The sequence below is a fragment of the Fukomys damarensis genome, unplaced genomic scaffold (assembly GCF_012274545.1).
Source record: "Fukomys damarensis isolate Sample0158 unplaced genomic scaffold, DMR_v1.0_HiC HiC_scaffold_1, whole genome shotgun sequence".
Taxonomy (NCBI): domain Eukaryota; kingdom Metazoa; phylum Chordata; class Mammalia; order Rodentia; family Bathyergidae; genus Fukomys; species Fukomys damarensis.
The window spans coordinates 70,143,338-70,157,016 of NW_022900913.1; the positions used below are offsets into that span (position 1 = coordinate 70,143,338).

Consider the following 13,679-nt stretch of genomic DNA (forward strand, 5'->3'; position numbering starts at 1 on the left):
TGCCCCAAAGGAACGCTAAGGGATGTCGGAGATATGGGACCTGGACCAAAGGGCAGGCCATTGGCTTCCGTTTCCTTCTGGAAATGGAGAAAAACCATCCAGTTGAAGTTTCCCTGCTAGGGAGCAGAGTGGCCTGACCTCCAAGCTCACTTTCATCTTTCCTTGGTTTTGGGCTGCAAGAAGCAAGGAGAGCCAGGACAGCAGTGAGAACAGCAACTGGCAATTCTCCTACAGGGTCCCAGCAGCTGTGCACATCTGGGGTTGCCCTACCCTGTCAGGAGGCACAGAGGATTGAAGGCCCAAGGTACAGCTGCAGGTTGCAGCCTCCATGATGTAGAGCAGAAGCAGCTAGCTCTCCACAGGCAGCTGTGGCTACAGAACCCCGAAACATCTGGCCAGTCCAGAAGCCTCAGTCTCCAGGCCAAGCACATGAGCCCTCAGGGCTGTGGCCATTGGCCAGAAGGCACTGTCCATCCATGTGGTTCTCTGCACACATGGGAACAGTGCCAACCCTGCCTGCTTTCAGCTCTGTTCTTGAAACCACGGGAACCTTTAGACGTGTCTCTTTACCAGAGAAGACAAGCTCAGAAAGAACGTCTGACTTTCCTGGATTGGCAGCAACCTGACTCCTAAAATTCGGGGTTTTCCTTGTTTCCAGTATTCCTCTTGTGGCATAAAACAACCATTTGCTGAGCCTGTTCAACCCACTGACACCACCTCCCTTCCTGGAGTGTCCTGCAAATAATGGCTGGACCTTGATCCATAGAAGCCGCAGAGTCATGTCACCCTTCGCCAGGACAGCCAGGTGGCGCTGAACCTAAGCCTGCCCTCCTCCCACCGTTGTCAGGCTAGAAAGGGGCTTGGTATTCCTCTAGCTTCCAACCTGTCCTTCCATCATGCATGAAAGCAATCTCTCTAAAAATGTTGGCTCAAAAGTTTCAAAACTCAGATCTGGCCAAACAACACTTGTCGAAAAGCTGAGGCTAAACCTTCAGGCCCAGATTTAATAAAACCTCTGCAATTTTAACCAGATCTGAAATTAGTTTGTAGAATACTACATAGGGTGGAGGTGTAGGCAGTGCTTGCCTCGCATGCTGAGGCCCTGAATTCAAACCCCAGCAGCACAAAATTAAAATAAAGCAAAATACTCCAAAGGCTTGCATATGCACAGTATTCTAAAAACCATATTATCATTCCGGCATTCACTTGCCATTTCATTTTTTGCCATTGGACTTCCAAAGGCACCCTTGCCATTGTTAGACTCGACCGCACAAAATGCCCAGGTCTCCCTGAAACAGATGGGTCAGCAGGATGGGGTGTCTGTGCACACTGCAAGGAAACCAGCAGGGTGACACTGTCAGCCTGCCAGCTCCCACCCTGGCACCTGTTGCCTGGCAACCCAGTGGAGCATTCATCTGGGGCTTCTCTGGAGCGTGATGGCCCCAGCATTCCTCAACACCATCCAGGAACCCCACTGACCTCCCTGCTCCTGCTGAATCCACAAAATCAGGGTCAGTGTTCTGCATTTCCAGGGCAAATTAAGGCACCTAGGAGATGGAGTTCTAGCAATAACACTGTGTACTTCTACTATTTTTTATGCAGCCTGTAAAACCATCTTGCTCAGGGTGCAATACCTGAGCAATAGCCCTGAGGGATTTTAACTTGCTCTGGCATCTCGTCCAGGGGCTGGACAATCGATGCTTGTTTTGTTCAGCAGGCACACAGCCAGACTGAGCTAAGCCCCAGGAGGATGGCCATCCATCCTCAACCCACAGTGAAGTGTTCTCATCCAAAGAACAAAAGGGCAGAAGGCCTGAAAGCTTGTACTGGAGACTTTCATCACCACGCCTGACCTCACCAAAACTGTGGCATGTTAAAAAAGCAAAACACAGATGATTCTGCTGCCGCCACCACTGCTGCTGCTGCTGCTGCTGGTGGTGGTGAAATCAGAGGAGAGGCCAGCTGGGAAACAGCTGCTCTAGGTATGCAGGAGGCAGCAAGGACATCAGCTGCCTGGAGCCTGGCTCTGAGTCTCACCATGGAGAGGGCATGCATGCCATGTGACAGCTTCCACCAACAGGAGTGAAGTGATGGGGCACAGTGCTCAGAGGCTCTGGTGATGCTGGGTGTGTTGGGACCAGGCAGTGCAATCTTTCCTAATACATAAAGTTTGGTTGGGGCTTCCACCATGTTCTTAAATATAGTCCTCAAACCACTTGCGTCAAACCATCTCCGACCACCTCCAACCCTGAGGAAGTGCAAATTCTTCCAGTCCTTCCTGATGTAGTAATCAGAACCTCTGGGGTAAGGCCCTGAGTCTCTCCAGGGATTCTTAGCACCTGATGAGTCACAGCCCCCCTGACATACATCAGAGCCCCAGGATCCACCCCACCACTGGGCCAGGGCACAAGGCAGCCCTGGAAATGTGGGTATCAATCAGCTGGGTTGCCTCAGTTTGACTAAATGGAAAAAGAAAAATAAAGCTTGATTTTTCTACTGTGTTAATCCGGGGAATAATGGCACTTTCATCCCTGCCCGTGGAGTAAGCACTCCTTGAATGAGAGCCTTGGGGAGAGACGGTGGACTACTTTGTTAAAAGAAAGTCATCGGATAAACAAAAGGCTGCTGGAAAGGGTGCAGAAGAAGAGCCAGGGGATATAAAGGGTCATTGTTTCTGCCCAAGCACAATCTCAGAGAAGAAATACTCAGGACTCTGAACCGAACACCACATCCTAACAAAGAGCTAGACTCCTCTGCTTGGCAAACTTGTTCACAATGAAAGTGACTTTGTCCTATGTGGCTGCACCTTGACACCATAATGCGAGGTGAAATAAATCAGACACACAAGCTCAAATGACACGTGGTTTTTCCTAGATGAGAAACCCGAAGCATAAATAAATGAAAGAACACATTAAAAGACAGATAACAGGAAACACAGAGATAAATCTTTTACAGATGGAGAGGGAACAAAGAGGTGGAGAGAGGAGAGAGGGGAGAGTGAGGGCTGGGGAAAGGGATGCAGAAAGAATTAAGATGTGTTATATACATGTGTCAACTCCCCTTGATAAATGTAACCATGGTATACCATAAACATGGACTAAAAAATAAATAAAAATTAAAACTAAATTACATTTTCCCAAGAGAAAAGGTACCTTGGTGCATCCTCTCGTGGGGGGTTTTGAGTCCAAAGACCCCCCCCTCCTGAAGCTGCTCCCCTTCTCTGGCCTCATCCGGCCGGGTCATTCCTCATCAATAAATCCCACACCTCCACAAAATTCTAGGTCACCTTTAACATCAACTAGTCTTTCCTGAGCCAGAGGCCCTGCCTGAGAACTTACACATACAATCTTTCACTGTTCGATTCATATTCTTCAGTCACCTGGATGGGGGTGACAATTTCTCTAAACTCTCCTTTCTCCAAGGCCCAGCTTGGTCTTGACACTTGTGGCCAGAGTTCTTTGATGTGGGAATGTGAGGTGCACTGTGAGATGGTGACCATTGTTCCTGGCCTCTACCCTTCAGGTGCCAGGAGCAGCCCCACAGTGGTGCCAACCAAATCACCTGGTGACACCCCAGACTTCTGACCTTGAGCCAAGGCAGAGCCTGCAGAGGGTTTTGGCAACAAGTGGCCAAGTGACACTAATGCTGCTGGTAGGGAACTCACAGAGAACCTCTGCTAAGGCAGTGGACCCCAGCCTGGCTGCGGGCTGGAATCATCTGAGGTACTTTCAGTAAGTAGCAACCAAAGGAGAACCCCTCCAGATGTGGTACAGGCATCTGTGTTGAGATCTGCCTGGGTGACTCATGAGGATGGGAAAACAACTTGCTTGAAAATTTTCACACTTTCTAGAACCCCAAAGTCCTTAAGCAATCTGAAGTAACACAAAGTCACAGTGATACACTTTTTACTTTTTTACACATCATCAACGGTCTCTCCTTAATGTCACCTAGAGTAAGAATTCTGGAGCAAAATAGTACCAGAAAACAAACTAATCTATGCAATTTGGCTCTGTAACCAGTACTCTTTCCAAACCTGTAGCTGAGACCCCAGGGTTTCCCCTCTGACTCCTAAATTTCAACCACAAAACCAAAACTTGATGTCATGACAAAACCAAGAAGTTAGGGTTCTTTCTTCCTATTGTCTAAAAGTGAGTCTGCATCTCAGAACAACCAGACAGGCCAGGGATTTAGCTCAGTGGTTTTGCCGCCTGCCTCACAAACGCAAAGTCCTGAGTTTGACCCCTAGTACAAAAAAAACAAAAAACAAAAAACAAAAAAACCCTCAAATTACACCTTAAAACAACTGGGGCAAACTTACCTTCAAAAAATGCCCAGGTCTCTTTTTTCTTCTCGAAAGGCGAATCTTCTGAAGCTTTGAGGGAAGTCACTGTAAGACACAAAAGCAACAGTGTAGCTTGAAGTACAGCTGTGGTCCTGGCCCACCATGGTGCTTACATGAATAAAGTAATTTTCTCACTAGCAAAGCCAACTGAATGGGTATCTCATCCTCCATCACATGGTTAAATCACACACACTTTCAAGTTTGAGGGGCACAGAGAATTAGGTGGAGATACTAATTTCCAACTCCCTAGCTGTGGGACCCTGGGCTTCCTTGGGTCTTCATTTCCCCTTGGGGAAATGATGACAAGTGCCTGTGTTAGGTGAGTGTGAAGGTGAAATGGGTTAATGTGTATGCAGTGTGGAGACAGCGCTGAGACCTGGCGAGCCATCTCTACCCACAAGGACACCAGCTCCCCAAAACAGGACTTTTTGTCCATTTTATTTGAGACTCTACTTCCCATGCCTAAATGGGCCTCAGTTGCTTCACCCAAGCATGAATCTCCAATATCCAGATGGTTGACATGAAAGGCTCCATCCTTGCAGCTGAATCTGTACCCACTGGACAATCCATGATCGTCCCAGCCAAGATCCTCAACTTCAGGTCACTTTCATTCATCTTTCAAGGGCAGAAACTGCGGGTCTTCAATTTAATCTAATCCTAGGCCTTTGGCTTCATGTGGGAAAGAAGATGGCAAGTTCTCTGTAATACAGTTAGGGAGATACATATTGGAAAAGCTCATAGACTGAGATTCTACACTAAAGAGGTTTTAAGCAAGTAATGAATGGATGCTCCCCATTTTCCCCATTGCAATTATTTTATGAGAAATGTGGCAACTCTGTGGTATTAGAAGGTTAACCACACCAGTCATAGTCTTATCTGCTCCTGCAAAACAGAAAAATCTTTATGTGGACCCTGCCAGAGCTTCAGAAATGCTCCCAAGGTTCTGCTGTAACTATCTTGTTTCAGCTGCTAATCCTGCACTATCTCCAAATGCATTTTGATATATTGTAAAGGATGTGTCCAGGTCCACAGGCTTCCAGGAGACAGGGCTGTGGGATACAGCCAGTCCTACTGCAAGGGCTCCGTGGTACACAGCCTGTCCCCACTCAGCTAACTTTATTAACCCTCTTTCCCACACTGGACAGCTGCATGCAGCTGATATAAATTGACCTCGGTCAGCCTGCCCTGTGGGGCTGGGAGAGAATGAAAGACTCCCAGAATACTTCATGCTAGGGGCTGCAATAATAGCTCAGGACTAGAACTGTGCTTAGCATGCAAGAGGCCCTGGGTTCCATCTCCAGCACAGCAAAACTTTATCACCCCCGCAAATCCAAACCAGACCAAACAAACAAAAAACAAGAGAAAAGAGGCACATTTTCCAGCCACAGGTCATTCACATTAGCCAAAGACTTCCTGAACTAAAACACCCATCTCGTGATGAAAGAGCACATGTGTTTCCCATACAATCAGCTGTAGAAATCTGCAGCCTCTTCAATAGGGGCAATAAAGCTGCCCACCTGTGATGGTTTGGAGCTCTGTGTGGCCCAGCCAGACACAGGAACAGTGTTATGGAGATGACAAGCAGCCCTGGAACCCACGTTACTGGACCTTCCAGAGCTCTCGCCTGCAGAGCTTCTGGTCAGGACCTGGGGGATGGGGTCTGCCCTGTAGGCTCTGGCATAGGCTGGGGTCCCTCCCCTCCCTGCAGCTGGCCTGTCAGGATGCTCTCTCCTCTCTTTCTCCCAGCTCTGCTCAACATCCATCGCCTTCCCCAAGGTTCCCTCTGCCAGATGAGAAGACCATGGTGAACACCCTCTTCCAAGCAGCCTGTATCTTGCCTCATGCTCTGACACTGGTCTTCCAGCAAAGGATGCATGGAGCAAACCTTGTACATCCCCTTGAGAAGGCCTTGTCACCCCAGCTGCCTTCTGCCCCCCTGTAACCCCTCATGTGCATCTCTGTTCTCCTATCCCTGCTGCATCCAGGGGCCCTCGAGTGAGTTGGTATGGGCCCTCACCTGCTGCTCCTGTGAAGCAGGAAGCCTTTAGTCCCTCCATGAGCCCAGAAGTGAGAAGGGGACAGGCAGGAGTACCACTGGTTGGGGAAGTGGAGGAAGCCAAACTCCCTGTCTCAACCCTGCTTTAGCAAAGATAAAGTCGTGTAATGTTTTGTTTTCTGTTGGGGTGGGGTAGAAAGGCTGAAATGTAAGGAGGGACAAGTTGTGAGATCCAGTGGGTCACTGCTCTCTGCAAGGGCTGGCTGATGGTTGTCACAGGGTCACATAGTCAGGAAGCATGCAGCCCAGAGCTCCCCAGACAATCTGAGTGCATCAGCCCTGTGTCTGCCCAAAGAAGGAACCTCAGTTAAATCCCCTTTGACAGGTCCTGTGGGAAAAGCATCACCAGGAGACACACACAACCCAGAAGCCCAGGATCCTGCCCTGGAGGAAGGTCCCAAAGGTTTCCCTGGAAAAGGTGGGTCCCAGGGTTCCCAGGATGTGAGCTCACACTGAGACCTGTGACCATACCCTCTGGGCACCAGGGGCCTCTGCTGTCACCACCCATTATCTGGACTGACTCTGGTTATCCACAGAAGGTCTTTCAAGGAAAGATCTGTTTCTCCTGAAATTCTCCCTCCCTCTATTCACCTGTGACTCCAATCCCTTTAACAAAGAACCATACAATTAAAGGAGCTTAAAATGCACCAAAAGGTTTCATCCAATACAAGATCCACGTTCTGACACAGAAATAGCTGGAACTTAACATTGTATGGAGGAACAAGAAAGGGCCCTGGGAAGCAGGGACCAGCACATGGCAAAGGCTGACGCTGAGCTGGGGATGTGGTTCTGGCCGTTCTGTTTCCACCACTTGTCAGGCTGAGAGAAGATCCGCAGGACTTGCCCTGAGGGAGTCACCTTCACTTGGTACCCCAAGGCCAAGATCTGTAATGCACATTGCAGAGTCCTGGAGACCCACCTGATGATGGGGGACACCTCCTGGGAGAGTCTGAGCTCCAGGCCCTGGGAACCCACGTGGCCAAGCCTTGCCTTCAGCCAGACAGGAATGAGTCCAGGGAGCGCAAGAGAGGAGGCACATAGGAGGAGGGACTGAAGCCCAGCCTCCATTTCCTGGCCAGCCTGGGCAGGACCGAGAGCCCCACCCTTCAGTACTGCTGCTTCAATTCAACCCAGAGGAAGTGAGAGGAGCCACCAGACACCTGATGTCAGCCCGTCACAGAAGTGCTGTCCACTCAGTTCTGTGAAAGGGCACTTTAATAGTAAGTCCCAGTGCCGAAATACATGATGCACAGAATACAAGTGTCAGGACAAAGCTACTGTGGAAAGCACTGGACCTCTCTAGGGACAGGTATGTCACCCAAGGGGATGACTCTCAGGTCTAGAATGGAGACCCCTGAGTTCCACTAGCCTTTGTGCAACGATTCTCTAGTGTCTCACACTCCCTGTTAAATATATTGCCATAAAACACATCACAGAGCATGTGCTTTTACAAACTCATCTTGATGGTTATCTGGTTTCTTCACTGTTGAGTCCTCAGCCCGTTGTTTAGGTCATAGTTACTTTGAATCAGTGAATGGAGTCAGGAGTGGTGGCACCTGCCCGTAGACCCAGCTGTTTGGAGGGCTAAGGCAGAAGGATTGCCTGAGCTCAGGAGTTCAGGGCTGGCCTGGCAATAGAAAAAGGCCTCACCTCAGAAAACAAAAACACCTGAATGAATGATATGGTTGCGATACCGTGTCAGTGAGTCAAGGTAACCCAAAGGGAATGTGGCCCAAGGACCCTGACCTCCTCACATCCTGGAAGATTGGGAAAAGGCTAGGGCAGGGTCCCCACCTACCCAGCCTCCTTCCTTCACCTGGAGCCTCAGAACCCCAGGGACATCCGCACCCTAGCCCTCGGCACAGATCAATTGGAAAGAGGGCAAGCAGAAGAGAAGGGTGATACAAAGTAAGCCTAAGTAGAGAGGCTTGAATAAGATGGCACTTCAGCTCAAATGTCAACACACTCACTTCATTGTCCCTTCCTTTTGAAGGACAAGGTCCCCAGGGAAAGCACTGACTGACGTGGAGTCGAGTCCTTGCTATTTATAACTGGCTCCCTGTCCCTGGTGGAGGCAGCAACAGCCCAGAGACAACAGCCCTTCTGTCCTGTCTCCTGCTTCCTTTTCTCCACCCTCCAAACACAGGTCATAGGCAGCCTCTCCAGGGTGCAGAGCCAGCCAAGTGTCAGCAGGGCCTCCGACTGCTCTGCACAATGCCGTAGAAGAGACCAACAGGATCCCGGCTCTGTCCATTCTGCTGCCCCTCCCCTGCACTCTGTTCTAGACAGAGTCTAGAAACTGAGCAAACCACCGTACAAAGCAAAGGCAAGATGTCAAGTTGACTTCCTGCCATGGACCCAGCAGGTAGAAAAGAACATCTCACTCCCAAAAGGGGCCACTGCTGAGTGCAAAGTCACCCTGATGTCCCTACATAATGTCAGGAAACTGGAAATTGGTGGCTGCGACTGACCCATATACCACACTGCACTTTCTCCTCCATGTGCCATTTCAGTTGAGCATTCATCAGGGTTTGCATTACTCATTGGTTCATTCATCCAAACTCTCCATCCAAGCACTGAGTCCCAGGAAGGAACTGCTAACAAGAAATCTAACAGGGCCGCCGATGCTGAGGGCCCTGACTGGTCTACCTCTTGCTTATCACTGCTCACCCTGTCCCCTACCTGTGAACATGCATCCCACCCCATTTACTTCCTCTGCCTCTTGCCCACAGATGTCCTCCATGTGACCTTCTCACTCAAGGACTACATCCTTGTCCCTCCCTTAATCCCACATCAGTGTCACCCACGAGCATGACTGGCTCACTCTCTCCTCTAATCTACTGTGTCAATGAGGTCTATTAAATCCAAACTCATGTCTGCACAGCAACACTCCACTGGATTACGAGGCTGAGGGCCCCTCCACCTGACATCTTTCCACCTCTCCACCCTGATATCTCCTTGGCTGATGACAGTATGTAATTGATAATCTTAACTGTCAACTTGACTGGATTGAGAGATTTCCAGAGAGGTGATTAGAACATGGGGCAATAAATTCATCAGTGGAATAAACCACTGATATTCACAGCTGAATGTGTTGTTAGGAGATGGGCCCCAGTAACAGTTGGAGGTAGCCACTGGAGGTGAGCCTTTGGAGGGAAAATCTTTCAGAGGTGCTGTTCCCCACCTCTGGTCCCCAGCTGCCATGAACTAAGCACCTTTGCTCCACCATGCCCTTCTACCATGATGTTCCTGCCTTGCAAGCTGGCCATGGACTGAACCCTCCAAACCCACGAGCCAAGTCAAACCTCTCCTCTCTTTAAATTGTGAGTGCTAAATATTTTGTCCTAACAACTGGAAAGACGACTAATGCATGGTCTCATGGACAGAGGCCTCATACATGTTTCTGAGTTTAAGTTTTTTAATTCCCTAAATCTTTCCAAGACTGTGGTGGTTGGCTGAGGATCGAGACCTTGCAAGATAGCTCTAAGTAGTATTTAAACTACACTCCAGCTGTCAATTTATTCCCTTTGAGTGTCTGGACCTGTTGACACTTTAAACTCTGTGATGTGTGCTTGCTTAATTAAGCAGTAACATTAAATGTTTAGTAAATCTCATTCCTAATTATCTGTTCCATGTCTCCAGAGAAAAGGCAATTATTCAGTTAATTTCTTCCACTGAAACTTAAAGAATCAGTTCTCTGTGGTATTAACTTCAGATGTAATTATTAAAGTTCCTCTCCCATTATGGAGTCAAATAATGAAGTGATACAATTTATCCTAATTTTTTATCGGCTCCAAATACTTTTAGGGTGATAGGGCATTTTCTATTTGCTTTGTCCACTCACCACATTTAAACCTGACTTACAGAATCAGTTTTTTCAATTTTTAATTTTTATCAGTATATGTTTTCATGCTTCCTCATGGAACACATTTATAATACCTCAATTTCTTTATTCACCCCCTTTCCCCTTTTCTTCCCCCCCACCCTCCATCTTCTCTTTTCAAAAGACCTATCTCCCTATTTGGTATTATCTATCTTTATTTTCCTCTTTATTTATACTATGGGTTTCTCATATAAGAGAAACAATGATATTTAACCTTGTGTGTCTGGCTTATAGAAGCTTATATCACCATTTGGCTGTTAAAAAATACTGCTCAGGGCTAGAGTGAAATATTGACTAAACTGCAGCAGACTGTGCCCTAAACTGCTGCTACCTAAAGGTGGTTGTTGCTGGCTGCATGGATCCAGGGGATCGCACCTCAGTCCCCCGAGGTAGCAACTCTCATGTTTCTGCAGGTGCCTCTTGCTATGAGTGTAATAGCGTGGAGATCTATGTGGGCTCAGAATCTTAGACTCTCCCAGGACTGAACCTTATACTGAGCTATATCCTCAGTCCTCCTTATTTTTCATTTTGGACAAAGTCTCCCTAACTTGCAGTTTTCCTGCCTCAGTCTCCCAGAGTGCTGGGATTACAGGCATACACCACCATGTCCATCTGGAAGAACATCTGTTATGAGCTCATGAGATCGAAGCTGTTGCAGCCCTCAAAGCCAAAGACTAAAATAGAAGCCAAAGACAGCTTGCACAGTATGGTGCTTATGCTTTCTGGGGTCAGGATGATGTGGCACCCTCAGAGGGAGTCCTCAAACTGTCCCATCCCACAGCTCCTGCCAGCAACCTCAGGGTGGGTGGCAACCAGATCTGAGACCTCATAAATCTCTAGGCTTCATCTTGCAAACTTCTGTCTGCATGAGCAGAATCCATGAGTCTCAGGGGATCTTCCAGCCCCTCTATTCCTGCATGGTCTCCCTTGTGCAGAGCCAAAGTATAGAATTCACAGGGTCAAGCGTGACCTTCACATCTGTAGGGCAAAGTGTGTTTTTGCAGAAAGCATCTTTAGATTGACTACAACCTGCTGTCCACAGGCTGAGAATCTGCATTCTGAAAATCCTGAATCTGAAGTGCTCTAAAGATGCTTGACCCATAAAGTGCGTGCAAATATTCCACTACTGAAAAGCATTTCACATATGGGATGCTCAATCTGTCTTATTTCTCACATCTATAAGAGATTCTGGTTCCTGGAATATGAAACATTCTGTATTTCAAAGGTGATCTTGGAATTGACCTTGAAGAGGACCAGAGAGCATTGTGTCTGGGTCTCTAAGGAGTTTTGATGAGCTCAGTGCTTAGGACAGCAATTCTTGTTGGAACCAGTTACTTTAAAAGCAAAACTGCTAGGAGGCTTTTTTGCTTTTTTTTTTCTTAACCTAAGGTTATCAAGAGCCAAGAGTCCTTGGGAATCTGTACATGAGGCCATGGTGCCTGCCAGGCAGGAAATATAATCCAGTTCTGAATTCCTGAGCTCCCCTACATAAACAAGTCACCCCCTTGGAGAGAGGAAGGGACAGGAAGAGCTGTCTGTCTCCCTGCTGGACATGACCCTGCCCTCTGCTCAGACTTCTTAATTTCTGCCCTGTTTTACACACCATCCACTTCAGCCCTGCTCTGCTCCCACGGTTCTGGGCACAGGGCACTCAGATATGGGCACTGGGTGAGGTAGGACATGACCCTGCCATTCACATGGTTACATCTCCTCTGCACTGAGGCCCTCAACCTGCTCAGGGTGATGGGACCTAAAGGTGGTTGTCACTGGCTGCAGAGACCCAGACACTTCCTCACACACCCCAGATGATGTGTTTCCGCTGTCTCCCTGACTGACCCCCTAGCATCCTGGGAAGCAGCTACTCTTCCTCATCCTCCAGGGGCTCCTCAGCTGCCAGAGCACTACAAGCCCCACCGTGGGGTTTCCCAGGCTCTACCCTCAGTCCCTGCTTCTGGGCACCTCATCCACCCACAGCCTTCACCTGCCTGGCCTGGAGATCAGCTGTCAACAGATCACAGAGAAGCTTCACACCTAAGGTGTCTGTGCCTGCTTGACCTGTCTGCCTGATAGCCTCTAGCCCTCTTGCCCTCCTATGCTCAATCTGGGACCTCCTCTATGGACCAGGTCCCCCTTCTGGTGACCCCTTTGTCAGCGCAGGCACCCTTAAACACCTCCTAAATAGACCCGAGTTCTGACCCTTGGCCCTCTTCCTTCCCCACAGCTATTCAGTTAACCAAGACTTCTCATTTGACCCAAGTATAGCTCCTTTCCTCCTAAGGGATTTCTCCTCTATCAGTGGAGTCCTGGGAAAATACAAAGGTCTCTGCTTCTTCCCCTTCTGTGAGGCCTACCCAAATCCATGACCCAAGTAGCCAACAGAGAGATCCATTAAGAGTTCTAAATTTCTCCACAGCTTCCCAGAGCTTACAGCACTATAGCAGACTCCCCAAACTGCTAGGGGGAGGATCCCCTCTACCTTGTGAAGAATATTCAGATTCCATCTCAGTCCTAATAAGCCAGAGGACAGATGTTAATGACAGCTGCAGACCCTTACATCAGACTAGACTGAGAATGCTGGCCTCCAAAATCAAGTGGAAACCCTTAGTATTCAGTACCAGCCCCTGCCTAGTGCTGCCTCCCTAGAGATCCACACTGCCCCCACATAAACTGCCAGAGTCCACTCCAGCCCTGCCCTCTCCCTCAGCCCTTGAGGGACACTCTGGCACATTCCCACAGTGTCTGTGCATATTTACTAAGCACTGGACCTGCATTGCAGCTGGAAATACTTCCCCACACCCCAATTCCTAGGTCCATCACTGTCAGGCCTGGGAACAGCCACTCAGGTAGGAATGTATTCCCAACAGCTCATGAGTTGAGAACTTGGTCCCTAAGCCAGTAGGATGGTGAGGTGGGTGTTTAGGGAGGGGCTGGATCATGAGGGCGTCCTTGTGAGTGGATGAATCTCTTCATGCATCAATGAGTGAGGGGATTAAGGGGTTCTTGCAGGAGTGGCTTAGTTCCAAAAGCCAGCTCTCTCTGGAATACATGTCCTGTCTTGCCATGAGATGCCCTCTTCCACAACATGAAGGGACACAAAGCCCTCACCAATGCCAGTACCATGTTCTCAAATGTCATTGCCTCTAAGACCATGAGCTAAATAAATCTCTATCATCATTCAGGCATCACGCTGTCTCTGATATTGTTATAGCAACAAAAACCAGACTCAATGATCTATGCCACTGAGTGAAGGGGTAAATAATGCCCCCAGCAGCCAGTTCTGTTGTTTTTCAACTCAGCTTCCTCCAGCACTGAGCAAAGTGCCTTCCACAGAAGAACAGATCATATCCTTGAATGCGGCAGCTCATTTCCTGTGATCATTTGCAGTTCTCTTCCAGAGT

General features: G+C 48.6%; 1 protein-coding gene across 1 annotated transcript in view; it reads right to left on the minus strand.

Annotated features, from left to right (window-relative positions):
* Vstm4 (V-set and transmembrane domain containing 4) overlaps positions 1-13,679 on the minus strand; it is a gene marked incomplete at its 5' end in the record, with an annotated part of 82,438 nt that overhangs the window by 51,656 nt on the left and 17,103 nt on the right. The window contains one exon of the mRNA XM_010622623.2: positions 4,319-4,387. Within this exon, the coding sequence (XP_010620925.1) occupies positions 4,319-4,387 (69 nt within the window). The remainder of the gene's footprint in view (positions 1-4,318; positions 4,388-13,679) is intronic.